At 45.7% G+C, this 24,596-nt stretch overlaps 1 protein-coding gene and 4 non-coding genes across 8 annotated transcripts; all 5 read left to right on the top strand.

Moving 5' to 3' along the window:
* The first annotated feature begins 693 nt into the window (after nt 1-693).
* TRNAU1AP (tRNA selenocysteine 1 associated protein 1) lies at nt 694-24,266 on the top strand. 4 transcript variants are annotated; one of them, XM_069803303.1, is made up of 16 exons: nt 694-884; nt 3,961-4,058; nt 4,861-4,960; nt 7,701-7,753; nt 8,355-8,486; nt 11,638-11,757; nt 13,216-13,378; nt 13,960-13,993; nt 15,299-15,465; nt 15,729-17,566; nt 18,318-18,531; nt 20,768-20,933; nt 22,123-22,194; nt 22,897-22,955; nt 23,337-23,451; nt 23,909-24,266. In XM_069803303.1, the coding sequence occupies exons 1-9, from the start codon at nt 858-860 to the stop codon at nt 15,304-15,306; spliced, it is 735 nt and encodes a 244-aa protein (XP_069659404.1). In that variant the 5' UTR covers nt 694-857; the 3' UTR covers nt 15,307-15,465; nt 15,729-17,566; nt 18,318-18,531; nt 20,768-20,933; nt 22,123-22,194; nt 22,897-22,955; nt 23,337-23,451; nt 23,909-24,266. The 4 variants fall into 4 exon arrangements, with proteins under 4 accessions (XP_069659404.1, XP_069659401.1, XP_069659402.1 ...); XM_069803302.1 differs by lacking the exon at nt 15,299-15,465 and adding an exon at nt 3,773-3,849 and having other exon boundaries at nt 706-884; XM_069803300.1 differs by lacking the exon at nt 15,299-15,465 and having other exon boundaries at nt 696-884.
* Nucleotides 21,755-21,899, top strand: LOC138689486 (small nucleolar RNA SNORA16B/SNORA16A family). The gene has a single exon (XR_011328309.1). It is a non-coding gene; the product is annotated as a small nucleolar RNA SNORA16B/SNORA16A family (small nucleolar RNA).
* On the top strand, nt 22,640-22,769 carry LOC138689490 (small nucleolar RNA SNORA44). Its single transcript, XR_011328313.1, has one exon. It is a non-coding gene; the product is annotated as a small nucleolar RNA SNORA44 (small nucleolar RNA).
* Nucleotides 22,994-23,111, top strand: LOC138689492 (small nucleolar RNA SNORA61). The gene has a single exon (XR_011328315.1). It is a non-coding gene; the product is annotated as a small nucleolar RNA SNORA61 (small nucleolar RNA).
* Nucleotides 23,702-23,772, top strand: LOC138689501 (small nucleolar RNA SNORD99). Its single transcript, XR_011328324.1, has one exon. It is a non-coding gene; the product is annotated as a small nucleolar RNA SNORD99 (small nucleolar RNA).
* Nucleotides 24,267-24,596: the final 330 nt, after the last annotated feature.

Genomic DNA, 24,596 nt, shown 5'->3' with positions numbered 1-24,596 from the left:
CGTGAAACTTTGGAGTACGCAACAGGCCCCATTTTCTTGCCCCATTAAAGGGGCTGGAAAATCACTGTCCCTTTTCAGAAAGCCGAGATCCTCGGGCATGAGGTGACTCCAGGAACAGAGGCACTAAAGGAGACCCCAGCGCTGGCCCCCATGCCCCTCTCCAGGCCAGACACAGACACAGACCTTCTCCTGGGGCGGACATCTCCTCCCTGCCCTCACCACCCCCTTTCCCCAGGGCTCCTGCCCCAGGGGAACTCTCCTGTCCCCCACCCCAGTCCCCGCATGGCCTCACCCAGGCTTGACCCGCCTTCCCAGCCGAGTTTGCCTCATCCATCACTCCGTCCACACTCCCCTCCCCATGGCCCCTCAGCCCCCTCCTCCTCCTCCTCCTCCTCCTCCCCCCTCCCTCCCTCCCTGCCTCCCGCCCTGGGCCCCTCGTCTCACCCTCCCTCCACGCAGGCCTCCCCCTCACCTCAGGCCTCCCCGCGTCCCAAACCACCTCCCAGCACCCCAAACCCCCCTCCCGGCGCTGCAAAAACCTCCTCAAGGAGCCCCCAAACCCAAGCCTCTTCCCCCTCCTCACACCCGCCTCCATCTTGTGCGCCCCCCCCTCCCGCCCGCACCGCTGACGCTCCTCCTGCCGGCAGGGGGCGCTGCCGCGGGCCGGGGCGCCCGTGGCGGCGGGGGCGCCGCTCTCTCCGCCCGCCGGGCGCCGCGGAGGAGGCGGCGGGGCAGCGCGGAGCGGGCCGCGGGCTCGGCGTGAGGCGGCGCCGGCGGCGGCGGGGCCGAGCCGAGCCGAGCCGGGTAGGCGAAAGTCGCGGCCCCGCTGAACCCGCCCCGGGGCCTGCGGGAGCAGCATGGCCGCCAGCCTGTGGATGGGGGACGTGAGTGTCCGGCCGGGACCCGCGCGGGGCTTTGTGAGGCGGGCAGCGGGGCGGCCTGGCCGGCGGGAGGCGGGAGGGCAGCGGCCGGGGCGGCCGGCCCCGGGGCGACCGCGGGCTGGGGCGCACTGACCGACTGACACCCTGGCGCCGGCTGACACCCTCACGCTGACTGACGGACTGACACCCTCGCCCCGACTGACCGACTGACACCCTCGCCCCGACTGACACCCTCGCCCCGACACCCTCACGCGCTGACACAGCCTCACGGACCCTCGCACACTCTGACACACGCATAAACTCCCGAACTGACTGACACTCTGACGCACACTCTCTCCTGTGCACGCTGGCAGGCTCGCGCAGGCTGACACGCACACTCACACGGGCTGACACACAAACACACGCTCAGAGATGCTAACCCCAGCCCGGCAGGCACCTTTCTGAGCTGTTACACGCTCGCAGACACGTTAGGCACACACACGCAGAGCGACCCTCGTTGCCTGCCCACGGCCAGGGTCACAGGCACACTCGTGGCACTTACACCAGTGTCCCGTGCTGCCTGCGCTCACGCTGGTGGGCAGGCACGCTCGTGGGCACTGACGTGTTCTCACACTTTCGTGCTCATGCTCCATTAGGCACTTACACACTCACTCACATACTCACAAGCCTGTATGCTCGCATGCTTCTAGGTTTTATATGCTGGCTTATATACTCATGTGCTTGTAGGCACTTACGTGCTTGTGGTCATACGCTCTAAGGCACTTACATGCTCACACGCTCACACTCATGCTTGTGCTGCTAGGCCCATTTGCTTGTGCTCACACTTGTAGGCACTTGTGCTTACTTGCACTTGCATGCTTGTATGCACCTATCCAAGACTATCCCTCACTACCTGCCCCACACCCATGCACACCTGTGGGTGTACTCGCATGCTTATAAGAATTTGCACTCCCCTTCATGCACGCACACTCGTAAGCACCCAGTATTTTCCTCATTCCTGCCTGCATGTGCACCTGGCAGCACGCTCACGGATGCTTCTTCACCCCAGAGTGTCTCTTGCTGCCTGCTCATGTGCACGCCGTGGGCACACTCACACAGCAATACACACCCCACAGTGTTCCTTGTTGTCTGCCATTCACACACACTGTGTACACCCTCATACTCGTGCACCCTCACCACTTGCCACTGTACACACACACTCTTTTGTACATGCTCGCATATGTGTACTCACACTTAGTGTATTGTAGTGCTTTGCTACCCACACATGCCTGTATGTATGTGCTCACATTGTATTGTAGTCTGCGCTGTCTGCCACTTTTACACAGTCACATAGGCAATCCCACCACTGTATTGTAGTGTCCTTGCTGCCTGCCACATGCTTGCATACACCTGTATATATGTACAGATACCATATGCAGTTATACCAGCGTATCACAATTTCCATCTTTCTTGTTACTTGCACGCATATCTTTCTCCAGCCCCTTTCTTACAGACTCACACCAGCATATTGCATAGTCCTGCTTGCACACACACGTGCACCCTGTGCTATTCCTCAGTCTGTCTCATCTGTGTGTGTACCTACAACCCAGCACATCACTGAGGATCCCACTGGATGCTTCTCTCTTAAACACACGCTCACGCACACCAAGTTTGCCATTGCATTGCGCGCATACACTGACACATCAGGGATTCTTCCACTGCCTGCCACTCATGCAAGCAGACTCCGTGGAGTCTGCTGTCTCTTTCTTTTACCCACATAAAGGTTTATCTACCACCTCTCCACCATAAGGCCATATTCTTTTTCAGTCACCTTTCTCACAAGCAGGCCGTGGCTCTTTGAAACACACACGTAAATATACAGCCTTTATGAGTCCGGCTTTCCTGTACACACGCACCATAGGATCACCCTCTTTGTGGCATGTCTGTACAGAGTGGTGCTACTTTCTGCTTCTGGCACATGTAACAGAGTCCTTTCTGCTCCACACTCACACCTCTGCAGGGCATCTGCCACCTTTTGCACATGTGTGATATGGTCACCCACTATCTGATACTGCACAAGTCTGCACATTCTGTCACACACTCAAGTGACAGAGCCACGTAGTACCTGACAGACATACGAATGCACTCGAGGGCTGTCAGTTACCACAAGGCCATCTGTCTTACTCACACAGGTACATATACTTATATATATGGAGCTCTATATGTTTCCGACACACCCTGGCCCCATGTTACCTGTCACATGTAGTGCTCCCTATCAGTATGTGTATTGCACAAAGCTTTAATTTCAGTTAGTTCCCTCCTCCACTTTCTACTACACAGAGAGGCATCCTTTTCCCTCAGTCCATCATATATTTAGTCCAAATTGCAGTGCCATTTCATACTTTTCAGTCACTTACACCATATAGACACCTGCCCTCCAGCGTGTTCACTCACACAGCAGCACTGCCCTGCACTTCACGCACACTCTGACATGCACAGTGCCACCCTCTCACCTACGACATAAACATGGTCAGTGCACCCACGTGCAGTACAAAGCGGACCTACTGCGGGACGCGATTAGAGGTCTCCCCTCCAAGTGCTGCCCTGCATATCTCCACAGTTATGCAAGGTAGACATGGCTCTGCAAACCCCTACCCCAGCTCGATGGGGGCTGTGTTAACTGACGCATGCCGCCCGTTCGTCATAGCACCCCGGGCTGTGCCGCGCCTGGGTACTGGTAGCGCTGGCCCAACCTCTGTTTGCATACAGAGAAGAGCCTGCCATCTCCTTATCCCCTGCTCCGTGTAGTGAACGCTCAGTTTGTTGCTGTATGTTTCTGAGTGGCTTTTGTCCTTCTGTGAAAGCTCCCTGTTCTCTGAAATTCATGCTGTCTCTTGGGTTCCACTTTGCAGACTGTTGAGCCTGGTTCATGCATGCCTGCTGGTTTTGAGTGGCATCGACCCTCTTAAATGAGTCTTCTTTTTGAAGTGTAAGGGTAAAATACTTCTCAATAATGTTTTAACTGCTTAGGGTGACATTGACACATATATTCTCCTTTTTGTAGATGCCCTGGTCTAACTCTTTTTTTTTGCTTTTATAGCTGGAGCCATACATGGATGAAAACTTTGTTTCAAGAGCCTTTGCCACCATGGGAGAGCTTGTACTGAGTGTAAAAATCATTCGAAACAGGTTGACAGGGTAACTGTTTATGCTTGTTCTCAGTTTGTTCTACCAGTGCATTTGGATTGAACTGTTTGCCTTCTGTACGGCATCGCTGTGGTCCTGTCCAGATTAGAGTGATTTTCCCTTTGAGCTTTTCACCATTGCTGCCAACAATATGGGTATATTGATGATAGCAATGGAGAGGACAATTGCTGGCTCTTTGACCTCACCATCAACAAACCTCATGTTTGGCCCTCATCCTGCAGTGCTTCAGCAGTCATTCAGAGCAGCATATGTATGCCATACAGTCCCTCTGGGAACTACACCTCCTGGGCTGAAGGCTTCAGTGACTAGTCTGTGTTAATCGTTGCACTAGTGCAGCTACGTGATGCTGGCAGAGGTGGGAAGTCTGACTTAGAAAGAGCAATATGAGAACCTTTGGAGTTCATTTGGAATAAAATGAGTGACTGTAAAAAGAATAAAGTAGTTTCATATTCTTGTAAATGTTGTAATTTCAGTTTTCAATTAATTTAAACTTGGGTGGGAAAATTTATAGTCAATGAAAGTAGGAAGTAAACTAATTGTGAGCAAAACTATTTTCTATGTGCTTATGTTGACATGACTTACTGGTAAGTAGGGGCTATCGCTTTCCTTGAGATGCAAGATTACTTTGCTAGCTTCTTTTTGGTAGCTAATGTTTATACTCTGAAAAAGAAATTGTTTTAAGTATTGCAACTATAGCAAATTTCCTACCAGTTATCTAAAAATATGATATTCCTCCTCAAATGTGTTTTTGAACTGAAGTCTTTCTCTCTCCTCTCCTATGTCATATGTTCAGAATTCCAGCAGGCTATTGCTTTGTAGAATTTGCAGATCTAGCTACTGCAGAGAAATGTTTACACAAAATCAATGGAAAACCGCTTCCTGGTGCTACACCGGTAAGTAAATGAAAGCAGCCAGTTGAGAACCAAAACTGGGAAGGAATAGATAGCGTAGAATCTGTATTTTGAGTGATTACAGACAAATTCCATAGCTGGCAAACTGGGATTCTTCTTTTCTTTAAAATAATGAACATAAAACTATTAGTGTTCTGATTTCTATGTGAATGTCTGGATAAAATCCAGGTATAGAAATGTTGTGATGTGTTTTTTCATTTCTGACCCTGTCTACTGTTACCAAAGTTGGACTAATGAGAAACCAGAGAAGAACAAGGAAAAAATAGATTGAGTATACCTACCTCAGTCCTGTCTCTCTCCGTTTGTAGTTCCATATTAATTTGTTACAGTGTGTATGTTGATGTATATGTACAAGATGAACTTGCAAGTTCACACTGAGTTTTGAGTAACTTTGATTTGCCAGAGGAACATAATTTTTAAGCCTTCCATTGTTCTTGGCCCTTAGCAAACAAAAGTTATTCAAACCTATTTACAGTGGAGAAAGAGCTAGACCATTGTATAATTGCAATACATAACAAATATCTCGGATACATAAAAGCTAGGTAGTTAAGAAGAAGAGGAGAAATAGTCATAGAGGCTAATTTTAGGATGTTGACTCGAATGTTTAGTAGATTAAAATGGGACGGCTGACACAGCTGTCTGTTGTACCCACAGAAGTTGGCTGCAGTAGCTAGGATGACTGGTTCATAAAGCAGCTCTAGAATCACCTCAATTACGGTGTGATGTAGTAAGGTAAATTGATGCCTATTTCAATGTAGTTAATACCCTGAGTAGGAAACCTGGAAGTTCAGGTTGAACTATTTGGTCAGCCTTCCTGAGAGGATGGTATCCCCCATTAAAAGGGGTAGATGAGAGGCCTGGAGGTATCTGTTTCACCTGTCCTGTTTAATATGCAAATCAGAGCCCATGAGTAAGGGAAGCTAATCTTCCGAGGTGCCTTCTGTAGTCACTAGAGAGAGAAAGAGAGCAGCTCTTGCAAGGAGTAATATAATAATTGAAGTTTGATTTCGGGAATACCTGTCTTTATCCACAGTTTAATTTGAACTGTGGTGTTGTGTAGAGGGATGATTTACATAACACGTGGAGAGAATTACAGATGTCAGACACGAGATCCGATGTAAGCAGCCTAAATCAGTGCACTCAGCAGGCAGCTGTCCAGCTCGTCTCTTGCATTTAGATACTTTCTCTCTTGTTTACACAAAACTGAGTGTGGCTCACTTTTATTTATTTTTAAATACTGAACCAGCCAAAGGAATAACAGAGAGCCACAGTGCTGTTGCTGTCTCTGTTTTACAGAGTTAGTGTCCCCAGTTCCCATTTGAATGGAAGTACTCTCGGTCTTTCATTGATTTTAAACCCAAAATATTTCTATGAAGAGTGAGATCCAAAAAAAAAGGTGAAGGTGCTTCAAAGTGCAATCTGAATTTTGTACTAGCTTGTAAATGGTCCACAGAAAGAGTTGTGTACCACTGTGCACCAGTGAATGCAAGCATGCAAGGAACATGATTATAGCCTAGAGTTAAGTCTTTGCTCTATTTCCCAATAATTATTTACGCTATCTTTGAAGGTAGAAAATACATCATACAAGGTACAGGAGCACACTAGGCTTTCCACTATACTAAAATGTCCTGATCTCTAGGTTATGGATTCACAGTAGGCTTGCTTTCTTTGGCCAAATTCCCCTTGAATTCTTGCTATGCCATTGTGTAGTGCAGACAGATATCTGCTTTGGAAGCCTGTTGGGAGATAGAAAAATGGTTTTGAAGCCCCTCAAGCTGATGAGGGGATCCAGCTTAGGTCTTACACTCTCTGGATGAGTTCAGACACCAGTGTTCTTGTAAAGGAGTGCAACCCTGTACAGCTTCTTCCTGTCAGACATGTTTCAGAAGAAAATAGCAGTTACCATTGGACTCTGTAGTGAACCTGCTTGGGTTATTGTGTGCTAAGCACCATATAAGAATGCCCATGGGATTGAGACCCTTGGGATTTTGAGGCAGGAGATCAGCTGCTCCTTAGATCTTGGGCTAGACTTAAATGTGAGTTGGGTACAAGTTGCTGAACCCTACCGGATAGGGGTGGGGAGTTCCAGATGTGCCAGTTGGCACAAATCTAGGCTCCTGGGAAACTTGTTTTAAAAATAAAATCAGGTGCAGTTTAGGGAGACCTTTAGTGTCCAATGATAGGTAATTCTTAAAAAAAACCCTTAATTTTGGATCTTACTAAATGAGCACATCATCTTGAGCAAAGTATTTAGCCATACTTCCAGACTTGGGGGTTGATTCCATTTTCCCGTATGGCTGATTCTGGTCTGCCAGTATTCATATAAATCGCAAATGTCCAGTGGTCTGTGCTGTCATTTCATTTTAAGACCTTGAAGTCATTTAATATTTGTCATTGGTACCTCTGCTTTCCTGTCTTCCTTAAAGATAAAAAAATTTGATGCTATGTAAGGTTCACCTGTCTCTCGCTAGCTTTATAAACTGTTGAAATAAAGATAGGCCAAACCTCTTGGTGCAGGTTCTTTGCTGCTTTTCATTAGTATAGCTGTACTGATGTCAAATAAAAATGTTGTCCTTGATACCTTAACTGGCTGGCCTGATGGCATTGAACATCTGTCAGCATTAAGAAAGTTGTGTAAAATCAGCTTATTGTATTTTTTCCTAATTGTTTGGATTCACATGAGAACATTTGAATGTATGGATTCATTTTTGCCTTCTTTCAGGCAAAGCGATTTAAATTGAATTATGCAACATATGGAAAACAGCCCGATAACAGGTAAATGCTCAATATTTAAATGTTAGTTTTGCCTGCTTAATGTCTCTTTATCAATTGCCTTGCAGAGAGTATTCAAAATATGTAAACCCACAAGTTCATCATTGCCAGTCTTTAGCAGAGGGAGGGTGACTTAGATTGCCTGTCAGTTTTATGCTTTGCCTTTTGTGTGGCACAGCATATTTGTCATGAGTGTCTTTTTAAGGTATTTAAACTTTGTAGCATCAAAGTATCTTAATTCTTATATTATAATTTAAGATCAATGATTGGAAATAGCAAATCTATAATTGAGACATTAATGTTTTCTTGCCATGTTAGAAATCCAGAGATATCCTGTGAGAAATAAGCAATGAAATTATCTTGAAATAAAAAGCAGTATTGAGTAGATTGGTTGTGCTGCTTGAATTAACTTGAAAAAGCAGCGTCAATAAAAATTTTAGTCACCTAAGCAACTTAACTGGCGACACTTTAAAGTATCCGTTAAATGGTCTTTTAATATCGCTTTTCTCTGAAGTCAAATGTTTAGGCTAAATGTTAGCTGTCACTCAGCATGCCTCTTTTTTTTTATGATAGTGCTTAAGAAGTTTTCTTTTGATTTCTTTAGTCCAGAATATTCACTTTTTGTGGGAGACCTGACTCCTGATGTGGATGATGGCATGTTATATGAATTTTTTGTTAAAGTTTATCCATCATGTAGAGGTGGAAAAGTTGTTTTGGACCAGGCAGGAGTATCCAAGTAAGTCATCTTTTATTCATTCTTTTCTTTCACTTCACATGCAGCAACAGGAAAGATATAATGCAGCAAGGGAAAAGGAATAGTTCTGTCAGCTTAGATTTTAGTAACCTTAAAATACAATGTTCTTGGACATTCAGTCTACAGCATGCTTGGGTTTTGATAGTCACCACAGTGTATTGTCACTCCTCTGTCAGTGTGATGCCCTTTGTGTATTGGCAGTATGTTATTGCACTTCTGAAAATGCTGAAAAATGTCTAAGTAATCTTGAAACACTGTCTTCCCGAACTCTCAGGATGGAATTGTGCTTTTACAGTCTTTAGGCTATTGAGTGTATATTCCTGTGAAAGCTTTGCAGGTTTGTGTTTCAAACAGGGTAGGGCAAACAAAGCTATGATTCATTGTCAAGTACTTAGTAGCCGCCTTGTTCATCCTTACTGGAAATGTCTTGCCAGAAACAGATGTCAAAAAGTCAGATTTCTTAATGTTATTAAAACTTCTTCTAAACAGCAGAAAATGAAACTGTATTTTCCTAGAAGAGGGACCAGTTGGTGAGCACCCTTGTTTTCAAAACGGAACGTGGCTTCAATGAAACACAATATTCTGATGTAATACCTATGAGAATGTTGTGATACAACTTAGACTATGGCTGTAGATCTCCCCTCTTTCTCACAGAAGGTTTCTCAGTCTTAGACGTGTTGGTTTGAAGGAACCTCTGGAGGTCTCTGGTCCAGCTTCCCACTCTGAGCAGGACTGCTGCCAATGCTAGATCAGGTCAGCCATGAATTGTGTAGCCTGGACAACGTCCCAGGATGGAGATAATACAACCTGTCTGGGCAGCCTGTTGCAGAGCTGCACTACCTCCCTAGTAATGAAGTTCTTCATGTGCATCCTGAACCTCTTGCAGAGCTGCTCACTCACTCTCTGGCTATTAAGCACTCATGCTATTACTGCCACCTCACCTGAGACCAGTATTGCCGGGGTGGGCTCCAGGTGCCTCCTCTTCCTCAGAGGTGTAAACCTAGCAGTTCTTCTTTTGCTGCACCTGCTTCAATCTTTGGCTACAAAATAGGTGTTGGGTGACGCAGGTTGGGCTATTAGCTGGGCTTTGGGAACTGTTTGTAAGTACAGATCTTAGGGAAGGAGAATCTGTGGCAGCTTGGGAAGGGAGGAAGGAGCAGGGACTTAAAGACCTATTGCTGCGAAGAGAACGACTATCTCCCCTAGCAGTGGCAGGGTGTTGCTGCCAGGGGCTTTGTTGTGACTTGTGCAGTTACTCAAAGCTGAGGCAACTGCAAGTGTTAGTGTAATGCGAGAGAGGAACTTGGGGCTTGCAAATGTGCCTAGTGAAGCTCTGGCCCTTCCAGCCAGGGCTGGTAGATCAGGAAGGCCTCCTCCCAGCACCTCTTGTCCAGGCAAGAGAGGAGCTTGCAGCCTGATGCCATAGTGCTGTGCCTGCTTCTTTGCTTTCTGCTGAGGGTGCAGGCTGGGGGCTTCTCTTAACTACAGGGACAAGACAGAATGTCTGCCAGGGAGGTCCTGGCCACAAAGAAATGATTTCTTAGTGGATTTTCTTCTGTACTAAAATCTGGTTTAGCCATTGGTGCGAAAAAACTAAGTGTCTGGAAAAGTTGGAAGAATCACTGGCTTCCTTGCTGCACTACATCCAACTCTTTATCTGTCCATCTCTATTTTGGAACGGCCAATATTACCCGTTTCACTTAACCATTCCTGGTCCCATCCGAAATGCTGCAGGAGCCTTTGTAGCAGCTTAGAAACTTAGACATTTTGGTGTGCGAACACCTAAAACTGACTTAAACTGACTTAAAAGTTGACTTGCACTGGTTTTATTTGCCGTAATCCTTTCACAGAGAGCAAGTTAAACAGAATGTATACTGATGTAGAGTTTTGCTCTTGCTTAATTATCCAGTTTGTATATAAATAAGCCTGAGCTTAGGTTTGGTCTCCTGTATGTGAGGAGTACACATACATACATGCATATATGTATAAAGATACATATTTGGACTCGTGCGTATAGCTTGCTATGCAAGATACCGCATTTTATGGGGCATGAACTGCTCTGTAATAGCTTCCAGTGTGGACCTACTATGAATACTAGGTGATGCTGCTTTCAAAACAGCATGTTACTTGGTGTTTAAGAGTTTCCACAGAATAGATATGCTGTAAATTTACACCCTTGCTTACGGCTCGTTCTTTTCCCCAGGTAGACAAGCCCTTTCCCTCCCAAACTCCTTCCTTCACCTAGATGGATACCTCTTTCCCTCCCACACCTAAGTCTTTGATCTTTCTGCTGCGTGAGGCGGCCCATCCCATCTTGGGATCCTGGCACTGCCGTCTTGGATGCTGTTGCATTGCTTCTGACTCACTACAGCATCAGAATCCCACGCAAAGGACCTTTGGGGTTGGAGGGGAGTTAACATTTTCTGTCTGGCTGACATATAGTACTGCTAGCACTGCAGTGAGGGATTGCTAGAGTCGAGGGGTTGCTGGCTGTGTCCTGTCCTTGTTCAAGTTGTGCTATCAGAGCAAGTTTTAGCAACTTGATGTTAAGAGCTCGTTTTCAGGTCCACTGTTGAGAATGCTGATGGGGCTGTGCCATTGTTAGGAATGACAGAAAGCCTATTTGAACATTTTCCTGTTGAAAAAAGGACTTGATTGGAAAGTGTATCTCAGTTGATCCTACAGAAAAGCAATGTTTTCCTTCACAGTGGGGCAGTTTTAGATATAAACAGTGCCTATGTCTTGTCAATCCTGTGCTGACTTGCAACTGTTTAGATTATCTGTATCCTCCCAGTATAGATTTGAGGCTTTGCTACTGTCTGTTCCTGCATTTCAACATGTCTTGTGTCAGCTCACTTCCAATTCCCCAGAATCCACTGGCACAAGAATTACTTTACTTTAGTCCAGCCCTTGAAAGTACTGCCAAAGCTTGGACGTACAGTTTCAAGCATTTTGCAAAAGCAACTGGCAGGTGCAATCATTTAATCTCTACTAAAAGCAGGGACAGCCCTAGCCAAAGTGTTTCATTTGCTCTGTTTTTTAAAACCAATTTTGACTTCACTGTAAATATTTTTTAAAAAGTGGCACAGCTTTTTTGGTTTTGTTTTATATGAGTTATTCTGTATCTCTTTAGAGGTTACGGGTTCGTGAAATTCACGGATGAACTGGAACAGAAAAGAGCGCTGACAGAGTGTCAAGGAGCTGTGGGGTTGGGCTCTAAACCTGTACGCTTGAGTGTGGCTATACCAAAAGCGTGAGTATAAGAGCAGCCAGACGTTTGTATAAGAGGACCTTGATGTGAAATCATGTGTATTTTTAAATGTCTTTTAGTGGTTTGGATACATTTCCTGGATGTTTCCATCACAAAGTGAAGGAATACCCACAAATATAGTAAAGTAGCTAGAGTATCAGAGTGCACAGGAATTAAAAAAAGTTGTAACATTAGATCAAGACTAAGCATTTTGCACTGTTTTTAATTGTATACATTATTAAATACACACACATGTACACACACTGTATTTAAATATGATTATTTTTAAAGTATATGTTCCTTTGCATTAAATTGAAATAGTCTAAATCTGCTTATTGATTTTTGGATAGCAAAGCTCAATTACCTTGCTAATTCTATTATAATGTCTACTAAATATAAGTCTTTTGGGGCAGGGATTAACTTTTTTTTCTGTGTTTGTTCAGAACCTGATACAATGAGATCCTGGTCTGACTTGGGGCTCGTAGCACTAGGGTAATACGAATAATAGTAATTGCTCCCTATTTGAATAATATTTAGATTTTCAGCGACCTCAGAAGTCTTGGGGGGATAAGGAAGAGAAAAGCAGAAAAAGGGGGTGTATCGTGGTGAGAAGATTGATGTTTCCCTCTTCCTACTTCTCACTAATTTCATCATTAGACATAGCTTTATGTGTGACATATTTCATTTTCAAATTATATTTGTCATCTCATTATTTCAAATCTTGATAACCAGGTGGGATTCCTAGTTCCTTGGGAATGCTGCCACTTTATGGCAAGGAATGGGAATTTTAGTCAGCTCACAGGCTATTTAACTTTATTTTTTTAATTACTTGTAGTCCTTTTTACTTCATGAGCTCTTCCAACTATGTGCATTGAAGACCACCCAGTTCAGTGAGAACAGGGACAACAAGTTTTTGCTTAGGCTTCTGTTCAGTAGTAGCAGAAGGGAGAGGTTTTTGTCTATTCTTATTAAAGAAAACCCCAGTTCCTTTGCAAGGCTCTAAATCTTTAACTCGTCATGTAAAGCAAGACTCAGTACCTTGTCTCAGGAAGCTGCAGAGTACTTAACTTCATCCTATTTATCAGAAGGAAAAAGGGACCCAAGAATCTGGATCATGGTTCAGGATTATTCTAAACTGAGGTTCATAGTCCTGAACACTTCCCTTCCCAAAGCCAGGAAGTGATACTATATTAACTCATAAAGGATGAAAGCAATGTTTATTAATGAAGATGAATATGAATACAGGAAAGGGCGTTAAATGTAAACCACTTCTTTCTTTCTGCAAATGTATGCAAATGATAACTACTGCTGCAGTAAATAGTGAATATATTTTAAAGACTGAAATTTGCATGTTAGACTAAGCCTTGTCTATGTACCATATTGTATCTTAAGCTATTTCACTGCTTTTTTTCATAATTGTTCTGCATTATTTGCAACTTATTCCTGCTTTATTTTTTTAAGTAATCGTGTGAAACCAATGGAGTACAATCAGATGTACAACTATAATTATAACCAATATTACCAACAATATCACAACTACTATGCCCAGTGGGGCTATGACCAGAACACAGGCAGTTACAGCTACAGCTATCCCCAGTATGGATACACGCAGAGCACAATGCAGGTAGGACAGCGCAATGTACTTGCTCTTCAGTGGTTTGTCAGCACAGAAACATGACATAGCTTATAAAACGGTGATGGGCACATTTTCTCTTCAAGCTCTGGGGTCTTAGTATAGCTTCTTGATGAGGAAGCAAAACTGTTCAGCAGACCCTGGTGTGTACTGTTGCTTTATGTTGGGCATATTGCTGGGACTGGAGGGGTAAAAAGGTCTGGAGGACACAAAGTGTCTCTTAATGCAGTTGTCAAGGTAGAAGGGTTCTCTTGATATGGGCAGTTGGACAGGCAGTGCTAAGACTGCCTTCTGGGATTCTTCATAAGCCTTGTTTTAGAGGGGAGAACAGATCAGGACAGCCACCCAACTTCACCACAGGAATTTCAAGGACTGCTGCCTCTGTTAGAAGTTTAGTGTGGGATCTCCCCCATGGAGTCTGTTGGGAGTGGAACGTGGGGCTTATGTGTGAAGAATTCTGTTGTAATCAGTCAGTTATAGAAGTTGGTATACGACAGTAGTAATGAACAGGTGATGTTTGTAAAAGAGGAGATAAGTATCTGCTGTCCTAAGGGGTTTGTTTTTCCTTGCAGACATATGAAGAAGTTGGTGAGGATGCATTGGAAGGTACGTTTCTTGAATTCTATATTGGAAGTTGTCTGTTTGTTCTGCACTGATTAGAGATAGTCTTTCTCAAATTGGCCCTTAATTTCAATGTATAATGTACCTTTATCTTTGAGTAAATCTGAGGTCTCAGAAAATTTTGGAGTCACTATCACCTAGCGCAATTGCATCCTTATTTTACAGTTGGTCTTCCTAGTCTGAACCTTGTCAGGACTGAAACTAATTGACTTCACTAGCATTGAGATTTTAATCTTCTATAGTACTCAAGCTTTTATCCTTTTTTTAGTATTTTTCTGGTATGCTACAAAAAAATGTAGATACTCTGTTTTTCTGCAAAACCTTGGAATGTAGAGCCCAGGATACTTCACTGTGCTTTTAATTAAAAAAGAAATAGTTGACACACTGATAAAATATTTGCTTTAGCAGTCATTGCTTGAAATGGGCCACTAAACTATATTGGGGTTTTAGATATACATACAAGCAGTTTTCATCTGTTGATGCAAGAAAAAATCATTTCATACTAGCAGTTCCAAATTTCTGTCTTGAGTGGAATATGCACTATGTAGTGTATCTTATTCTTCTGTTTAAAAAACTTTAAACATCACATGCTAACAGTAAAAAGCAGCTGGATCCTTTACAGGATCCATAGGTATCAGTAATGATGTCAATGAGAAAGCCCTTAATGGCTTTTAAAAGCATTACAGGAGATCTTTCCCTTCTCTGAAACTAACACACAAGTACTATAGTTAGAATATCTCTGGGGTGTCTTTTTCTCATTGATTAAATTAATATGTTAAAATTGAAAATATGAAATAATGTATTTCCAATGTATCATTCCTTTTTCTTAGTTCTGTTCTCCTGTGATGTGTTACAACATGACATAGCTAAAACCAAACATGTTTACAAGCATTTTATTCCTGATGTGTTTTGTAGTTTTTCCATTCAGTCAGCTAGTTGCTTTGCATTCTGATAGTCGCTTAATAACCTATGTGATTGTGCTACTCTGATAACCTGAGCTTCAGATTGTGGGTGTTGTTAGGTGAGCTTTACATCCTACAAGTGGTTTGGGGAATATGATGAGTCAACTATTGCAAAATGTTAAGTGTGCATTGGTAGCAGCAGAATTGTACCCGCTGGGTTGCTCTCCAGCTCCAAAATGCTTTACAAACATTTCTTCCAACTGTAAAATAAGGGACATATTCATACGTAATTCACTGGGTGTCTCTGGCACTTCTTTGGTTACTAACTGTGAAATGCTTTGAGATGTTCGAGGCTTTGGCAGACAAGCTCTGATGACTCTTGTTGCAGCAGCGTAAGACGCTACCATCCCCAGCCATCCACTCTGACCCTGTAGTGGAGGGAGCAGAACGGAACGTGTGCCTGCGCCTCCGCTCCTCCACTTTGCAGTCCGGTGCCTTAGTGCCAACCCACCTTCTTTGGCAGTTTAAGTGGCTACACTGGGCTGCGAGGTGCAGGTATGCGTTCTCTCTGTTGACTCTGCTATGGGGGCAATCACCAGTGGAAAGAGGGACATATTTGGATGTAGTTACTTCTTAGCCCATTGCAGAAAGATTTATTAGGGCTAATCTAGTCAGGCTCATGATTGGGCAAGTGCTGGGAATGTTTTGTGACTCCCCCCACATTTGTTTTAGTAAAACTAACATGTTTACGGGGTGTGGGTTTTTTCCTAACACATTTGGCATGTGACCTATTTGTCTGTCTGTCTTTCCCCCTTTAGATCCGGCGCCTCAGTTAGACGTCCATGAAGCAAATAAACAGTTTATGGAACAGAGTGAAGAGCTTTACGATGCCTTGATGGACTGTCATTGGCAGCCTTTGGACACTGTCTCGTCAGAGATTCCAGCCGTGTTATAGCCTCGTTGCTGAGGCACTGTGTCTGCGTGACAAGCCTGCCAGTGCGCTCCAGACTGTTATGCTGCACCTGGATCCTGCAGTAGTGAGGGGTGGCCCTTTCTCCACCCAGGTCTGTTACTCAAAGTACAGGAGGACTGTGGCCTTTCCTGTACAGAATGAGTATCGTAGGAGCATCATGGTAACTTTTATTCATGGTGAAAGTTAGAACTGCAACAGTTTTATTCCTTTTGTCTTGAAATGAACTCTTAATACTTATTGGGAATTGTAATTTATAAACTTTCAACGAGATGGCACAGGGGAAAGACTCTACTCCAACGTACAATAAAAATGTTGGTCTTTTAAGTAAAATTACCCTTTGCATTTTGGTTCCTGCCCATCTTTCTGTTTTGCTGCCCATTTAACTGTCTTCAGTCATTTGATCCAACTCTCATGAATGTGTTATTTTAAAAAATCATTGTTGGATACCACTAAAATGGCTCAAAAGCTTTCTAGTGACTGGGTAAGGTTGCTGTAACTTGAGCACAGGAAAGAACCATGTAGATGAAAGCTTACATTCTGTTTAACCTAAGCTGCGATCTTGAGCTAGCAAGTTTATAGCTCGGTGTTCTTAAGCAATCTACCTGAAGAGCATTTTGGAGAGTAAAGACAGAAAGGAACGTTAGAAAACCACTACAGACCGATGCCTTCTACCTGATGATGTCTCGCACGTTTGGCTTGCTTCTCCACCTGTGTATGAGGAAATAATTCCCCATCAGTCAAGCAGTTTAAAACACTTTTACCAGCAACCTTGTTTAAACATTATTTTGTGTATCATGCCTTTTTTTCATTGTGGATACATCTTGATGGTTTCATTAAGATGTTAAGATTTCATAGCGTCTTCCACTGTCCTGTCAGAGTGAATATGGTGAAACTGAAGATCTTGCAGCAAAAACGGGTCAGAGCAATCTAATCGATATATTGTGCAACAAATTGTTGCTAACCTGGAAAGCAGTTTTCTACTGGACATTGTATAATGGATGGACAAGCAATATATTTAAGCTAATATTATGTTGCATTAGAAGTGAAAGTGAAAATAATAGCACTTATGTACATGTTATAAGCCCTTTCCAGGCTTTTGTGCCTTAAACTCTTTGAGAAATAGGAACAGATAAACTACCTGTAATAAATGTCTATCCAAGGAATAGTTTGGTAACTGAAATTGCTACTGCAAAGCAGTTAGTTGCCTCCATGCCCATGTTGATGCAGAGATTTGCCACAAAATTTAAATACTTTCATAAAGCCTACTTCTACTACACCTTTGTTTGTGTCCATAATTATGATATAATTGTCAGTCTGTGGTCTTTTTATCAACTGCAATGGTAAACGCACTGTGAGTATGTCGGGAATGGTGACATATACTGGAGTTAGCGTATTTCTGAACAAGTAGAACTGGAGGACTGCTGGACCCCTGCGTTCTCATCTGCTGTGAATTTTTTCCTCCTGCTGTGCATCTGACTGTGCTGTGGGCTGTTAACAGTGTCCTAAGCTTCAGTTACTCTGAATTTAAGGAAATGAATGTTCCCTGCGTGTGATGGTGGTGCTTCAGAGGCAGCAGAGAAGTGGAAGAGAGCAGAGTGCTTTTTTTCTTCTGATGTAGCTGGTCAGCTCAGATGATGCCCCTCTTCTTGAAAAGTGCCTGTTCAATAGAGTGGCATTTCAGAGGTGATGTAAAGAAGGGGTGTTCTTTAATGTTCTGCTGTTAAACACTTTGTAGATTGTTCTGTTACTGTGCTGCAACAGTGCTACCCTGTAAGCCCTTCATTCTCCTCTTTTGGGCCTATCTTTCCGTATCCCCCCAAATTTTAGCTTTTATAATGCAGCCCTCCTAATTTGCTATGGGAGGTGACCTGAAGCCACACATACTTTATCCATATAAATTTATGCTGCTGTTCTAAGGCTGGCCAGCACTGCTGTCCTATGTAATATTTCCTAATGCATGGATAAGCCATGTCCATCTAAGTCTGTCTGTAAAGGACAGTGGAAGAGGTTATCACAGAGCAGCACCCTGCACAGACAGTAACGCTGTGGCAAAATCATTTTGCTCTCTGCAAAATGTTTTTGTGGTGGAAAGAAAGTTCGTAATGACTAGTCCAATCCATCATAATCCCCTAGTTTCTAGGAGAGCTATGTGTATACAGACCCTTGGGCCCTTACGTGGAGAGCAATTTGGGAGTACGGAGGCCAGCAAAGATTACCTGCTGCAGCCTGCTTACTGGTGCTGCAGAGCTTAAAATAGCTCATGCATTTCCTTTTAGGAGAGAGCTTGATGTGAGGCTTTGGGCCACGTTCCCTTGATGTGTGAGCCAGCCTTTTGGGGTTGTTTGTGAGAATCTCAGCTGATGTTCTGTTGAGCTGTTAATCTCTCTGCATTTTTTTCTGCGTATCACTTACTCATCTTAATGTTCATTTTCAGCTCCCAGCCATTATTGCAGCATCTGAAGCACAGAGGAGACTTTCATGTGGAGCTACAAAACAGCTGGTCACCTGGATTTTGTAGGGTTTGTGTTTTGGAATCCAAGTTAAACAGAGTGTGGGATTTTGTTTTTCATGGACAGCTACAGGAAAAGCCCTGATTAATTACCATTTAGCGTAACACAAGATGAAAGACAAGGACTCCGTGTAGTAAGGTAAATTCTGCTTTTATCTTTATGTGCTAAAGGCAAGAAATCCAAGGCAGATGATATCACAGCTCACTGGGATTATGTAATTCTTGAAACTTGCATCAAAATCTGAGACTGAGATTATGAAGTATTCTGCCTTTCAGCATGCAATATTTACTAGTAATTACAAAAACAACTCAAACATTCTTACTATGTTACTTGATGAAGATGTGATGATCCAATTTAGATTAAATTGCAGGGACTCTCAGATTACCATTTGAGTTACATAGACTGAAAAATGTTTAGCCAACTGCAGAGCTGGAAAGACGTGGGCGTTCTCCTGTTGGGCATGAAGTGGTGATTTCCAAAGCATAAGCTGCAAGGCTGCGGGGTGGCGTGTTGCCATTAACATGTGTTTAATTAAAAGCTTGACAGTAAGCATTGGGGGTGGCCTGTGAGAAATTCTGACCAGCTTCCAATGGGATGAAGAGTTTGAAACCATTTCTTTAGCAAATGTGGGTCTGTACCAGCGCGGGCCCCTGTATGGGCTGAGGGGTCTGATGGGGGCTGGCGATGCTGTTTTCTGTATGTGCCTGACTAGAGAAAATTCCTGTTACTTGGACTGGTTTCAGGAGACGGGTTCACATCCCGCACACCAAGAAGTACCGAACACCCTTAGGTATTTCTCTGAATCCCTTTTGAGGAACAAAGATGTTTGACTCTGATCTTTGCATAGTCAGTTTCTCATTACTGGTTTGCTAATCCCCAGCTTCTGCTAAACAAGATCTGAGAGGAATTTTTACCTTCCAGCCTTGCTATCTCCCGGTGCATCTTGTAAAGCATACTGGATACACCAGTTTCTGGATTTAACTTGGGATTTGCTTAGACATGAAATTAATTCATTGGCAGGATAGGGTATGAATTTTAAATGCAACAGCCACATTTAGAAACTGATAGATGGAGCTAGTTCAGCAAATGTCACTCTGACAAAGCTTGCTTTACCTTTTTGCTTGGTTAGAGCATTTCTTCAGAAAATACCTCCTTTTTTTTTCAAGTTACTATGCCTTTCTTCCTTAGCAGTTATTCTCAGTCAGAAATCCCTTTTGTTTTTTTCCAAGTTACTATGCTTTTCTTCCTTAGCAGTTATTCCCAGTCAAAATGGTTTTACCAAGTGCAGTCAGTTTTGTAAGAAGAGGTTTGGGGTACTGCTTGGTACACACTCCTTTTTTCTCAGGTATCATGCTGCTTCTGCTGTAAAATTTCCAGGGTGAAAGCAACAGTAGATAACGCAGTTAAGGCGATATAGATTGAGAGCTTTACGTGGCCAGGGCTTGTCTTGTCCCCTCAACACATAGGATCCCCGAGGAGCCACAGGCACAGCAACCCACCTGGACCGCTAATTCATACTTGCTTTTCCTTACTGTCAGTTTATCGCAGAGCGCTTCCCTGCAGGTTGTCTGCTCCCACCTGTCTGCTGATGGGAATTGCAGCCTCTTCCAGTATTTTCTCCCCATCTTGCACTACGGAAGAGACTGATGTGAGGCCATACCGGGAGGTTTCATCAGGGCTTTGCTGACCTTGTGGTTGAGCATCCCAGAGATGCAGTGGGATTTTCTCTGCTTCTCTTTGGATCTCCATCCATCTTCTCATGATGGGCTGAGGTCTACTGAGCATCCATTGGTTTTTGGTATTGCTCTTTGGGGATTCTCCCCATTGAGCATTTGGAAGATTCTCTTCCCAAACACTTGATGTTTACCAAAGTTTGAATTTTGGGGGTGTTTTTTGGTTTTGTTTTTTTGTTTTGGGGGTTTTTTTTGCTACAGTGAGCTTCCAGTTTCTGTCCTGCCCTAGGATTTGACAGGGAGATTTCTAGGTTCATCTTGCATGAGTCGCTGTGCCAAGGAAAATCCAGGCTGTCCAGGGAATGCCTTGTGACTTGGCAGAGCAGCTGCAAGATCTGTGGAGGACGGGACCAGCTGCTTTGACCTGTCCTGAGCCTGACCTGACCTGTCCCTGCCAACTTTGACAAGGGCTGTTTTTAGAAGAACTTGGTCACGCAAGGTTTGGGGCTCACTTCCAGACTTACTTCTGCTTTAAATGGGTGCTGAGCTTATTTTGTTGGTAATGTGGCATGTCTGTCATGGGGTTACCAGCTTGAAAGGGCAATTCCTGAGCACTATGAATTTTTTCATTTGTGAATTTTGCTCAGAACAGATTAAACACTAACTGTTCTTCTCCCTCACCCTTTCTGCACTTTCTCCAGGGCTCAGGGGCAAGAAGCAGTCTCGGGCTTTTCAACCTGATTTCTCACGGTGGCTGTGGCTTCAGCATCAGTACCTGCAGAAATTTCAGCACTCCCTTCCAACCAGTTGGCAAGTGCTCTCATCCTTTCCGCCAATTATGGATCGTAAGCCAGGAACCTGACAGAGGTATTGTTTTGGCAGATAGATTTTTGCTTCCAAAAACTTACCTTCCATTCCCTGAGGGTGGGGTGTTCCCCCCCGCCTTCCAAAAGGGAGGAAGGAGCAGGAAAAACGTGGCTGTTGCCTTCACCTTTTCGAAGAGCAAACCCTGACACGCACCTTGCGGGGGGAGAGGAGAGAGAAATTGTCTTTGTGCTGGGTAGACCGGAGATTCATTTAGGTGGGGTGGGGGAGCGCAGCTCACCCCCCAGTGCAAGTGGGAGGGTTGCAAATCGTGGTCTTGCTGCGTGGGGGTGGGATTTCCCCTGCCTTCCCTGCTGCTGGCGGAGGAGAGGAGTGCGTTTATCCTTTGGGGAGTGGGGTGCCATGGGGGTGTCATGGCGGCGCGAACTACAACTCCCAGAAGGCTCTGCGGGAGGGGGCCCGGCCGCAGCAGCCAATCAGCGCTCGAGCTGCCGCCGTATAAAAGGCCGCCGCTGGCGGACTTCCCCCTCTCACTGTGATGGCGGCTGCGGAGCGCGGTTGGAGGGCTGCCGAGGTGGGGGGGACAATCCGCCGCCATCCGCCCTCCCCCGGGGCTCTCCCGCCGCTCGGCCCCGCCACATCGGTGCCCCGCGGGCTCCGCGCCCGGGCGGCGGCGCTTCGGGGCGGGTGCGATGGGCTGTGAAGGGCAGCGCGGTCGCGGGAGGGCCTTGCTCCCTCCCAGGCCGGGCCCGGCGTGAGGGGAAGATGCTGGCGCTGCCGTGGGTGAGTGACCTCCACAGCGGGCTGAATTAAAAAAACACCCCGGGACAGGCGGCTGCTGGGTGGAGGAGCCCTGCGGGTCTGCCCGGCCCTATCGAAGCTGCGTCTGTCTCGGTGGTGTGGCAGATGCAGTCAAAAAGGAGCCGAGAGCGAAGGGTTTTTCCTCGACGGTCGCCGCTCAGTTTGAGTCTCTGTAACTGTCCGGCAACATTTCAGGAAAATACATGGCCCAGGGCGGGGGGGCTGGGCGTCGCTGGGCCCTGGCTGTGGGTGGAGGTGGTGCCTGGGGGTGCTGTCGCTGGAAGGAAGCAGCTACCCCAAATACCTGTTTCTGGGGTCCAAGTTGGTGCGCAAAGAGGTGGGAGGTGGTGGCTATCCCGGTTTTTGTGTTGTTTTGAGATCGTTTTTCTGTCATCTACCTGAAGCTCAAGAGTGCATTCTTCCCCAGCAGTATCTTGGCATGGAAGGTGATGCTAGTGTGTGGGATGGCTGGTGACAGCCTCAGCTCGGCGGCGTTGGGCAGGTGAGACGTGTGATTCAGGCTCTGGAATCTCCCCTTGTGCTGGGAATTTGATTGCCTTCGTAGCCTCCCTTGGCCGGAGCAGCGAGCAGCAGTATTTCCTGGCCCTCTGCTAGCAGATACTGCCAGCGCGGTGCTTGTTCCAGGTGCTGTGGATCCTCTGCAGGGCTCATGCTTGGGCTTAGGCCATGCAGAGGAGGATTTCCCGCTGGCAGGGCCCGTTACAAGTATTGATCCAGTCATGAACTGCAGACTCCCCTTATTTCCTGCTGTGTGGAGATCATGTATGGGTGGGATAAGGGGACTTTCTCTCCTCAGCGTCACTGGGCCTGGTTAGTGGCAGAACTGGGAATCAAATCTGATCCAAAGCCAGCAGATCACTCTGCTTTTGCTCCATCTGCTGCTCTGAAGCTGTAGCAGACATTCCCAGGCGAGCTCAGTGGTGACTCTGCATGTTTATCCAAGAGCTGTGGCTCTGTGCAATAGCTACAGGTCTCCAACAACATGCGAGAGCAACGGAAGGTCTTTGACTGCTGGGCCTTTTTTGCCTGTTGCTGTCACTCGCCCCTCCTATATATTTTCAGGAATTGGGGCGTTTCTTCTTGCAGGGCACTGGTGGTTTCTGGGTGGGGTGTGTCAATGACATGTGGTCGTGAGCCTGCAGCGAGCTGCTGACGTTAAGGGGGGTGTTGCGATGTCTTCCAGGGTTGCTTGGTGTTTTGGAGCTCGCTCAGTCGACGGCCTGCCTGCCGGATAGAGCCGAGGTGAGGACGTAATGCCTTTGTCAGAGCTCTGTAGCCTGTCCCTCCAGATCCCTTTCCCATCAGATCTGAATACCGATCTTGTGGTCGAAAAAGGAGGAAAAACAAAATTCAGACTGGTCTCAGCCTCTTTGCTGGTGCAGCCCTGCTCTGAGAGGGGCCAGTTGGAAGACAGTCTGTGTTGGCCTTGCTCTTTTGGGAAGTCTGAGGTAGAAGTGAAACCCCCTGGTCAAGAGAATGAATGAATGAATGTTGGGCATAGAGAGCAGAGGTGCTGTGAAGATTTGCAGACTGGGATTTGCTTGGGCTGGGTTTGATGCGTTGATTCCTAGTGTACAGTGACCCATCGACTTCAGATACTTACTGTGGCTACGTTTTTTTCAGGAATTACTCGCTTAGTGGAAAAGGCCAAGCACTTACGAGCCCCTGTCCCCGGTGGAGGGATTCAGTTTGCTTTTCTTAGGGCCCGAATTGTGGGGGAAGCTGTGACATGGAGCACGTGAGTGTCCTTTGTGGGTAATTGCCGGGTTTTTGGTGTTTCATGAGTGGGATCTCGCCAGTCCTGGAGGACAAAGGACGGTTCAAGCTGACTGTGCCTGTGCTGGAAGTGGCCAGTCCCTAACCTGGGCTTTGCCAGGTGGGAATGATCAGCTTCATTAGTAAGGTTTTTAATTGGGCAGGCTATTATCTGTAGGGCAGAGTGTCCGTAAGGTGAGATCAGTTGCACTGCACCGGCCCTCCAAGCGCAGCCTGGTCCGTGATGACTCCTTTCTTTGGAGACTGTTGGATGAATCCTGCGGATATGGGGCTGAGGCCAGGCATGAACTAGGCAAAATCACCACCCAGTGCGGGGAGAGGGAACAGCCGGGGATTCCTTAACACAGGTGAAATCTGAAGCAATGCTGAGTCCAACCGGTCTTCATTCAGGCTGGACTATTTTTTTATCCCCTTTTCAGGTCTAAGTCGAGTGTGGAGCTGAGGTGAGCCAGCCCCTGAGGCTTTCGGTGCTGCAGTGCAAGACTTTGTTCTTCTCCAGCCCTCTCCTTCTGGAAGTGGGAGCTCTCCGTAGCCAGATCCTGGCTCCTTCCAGAGCCAGGAGCTCCCCCAGGTGGGAACAGCCGCTTCTGTGCTCTGCTCCCCTGCGCCACAGGCAGAGGGAACTCATTTGGCTCCAGGTGCTGCTCAAGCTCCCGTTCAAACACTCTGCGTGGAAGAAGGGTCCCTTTTGTGGAGTTTTCTCAGGAGAAGAGCTCGGGGCAGGGTCTGGATATAAAATATTTTGAGAGTGAATAAAGGCAATCACTTGAAATCCTTGCTGTGTCTCCTGTGCTCGTGTTTGGGGTGCGTTGGGCTGGGGCGATGGCTGACTGCCCTTACCTGGGGCCAGGGCTGGGGAGTGCTGCATCCTGACCAAGCCCTGCTGGGGGTGAGATTTCACTCGTGAAATCTGAGCAACTTCTTCCACTGGAGGTTACCGATCCTTTAAGGTGAGTTTCTGTGGCTGTACCAGTGGGCTGGATCTTCAGGTGGCTGGTGCATGACTCGGATGTGCTCTTGGATGTACTTTTTTCTCCTGGAAATACCTGTATCTGACTGGGTTTTCTGTCCATATCTATGCTCCTCATAATGGCTCCTGCCCAGGGA

Source organism: Haliaeetus albicilla, chromosome 16 (genome assembly GCF_947461875.1).
Source record: "Haliaeetus albicilla chromosome 16, bHalAlb1.1, whole genome shotgun sequence".
Classification (NCBI taxonomy): Eukaryota; Metazoa; Chordata; class Aves; order Accipitriformes; family Accipitridae; genus Haliaeetus; species Haliaeetus albicilla.
Note: the sequence above shows the minus strand (reverse complement) of the source record. Positions and strands in the feature narration are given on the sequence as shown.

Bases quoted from the DNA above. Each gene is read 5' to 3' on its own strand.
- TRNAU1AP (XM_069803300.1), top strand. From the start codon at position 858: ATGGCCGCCAGCCTGTGGATGGGGGAC. The intron at 4,961-7,700 runs GTAAGTAAATGA...GCCTTCTTTCAG, and splicing joins CGCTTCCTGGTGCTACACCG to GCAAAGCGATTTAAATTGAA. The intron at 7,754-8,354 runs GTAAATGCTCAA...TGATTTCTTTAG, and splicing joins GGAAAACAGCCCGATAACAG to TCCAGAATATTCACTTTTTG.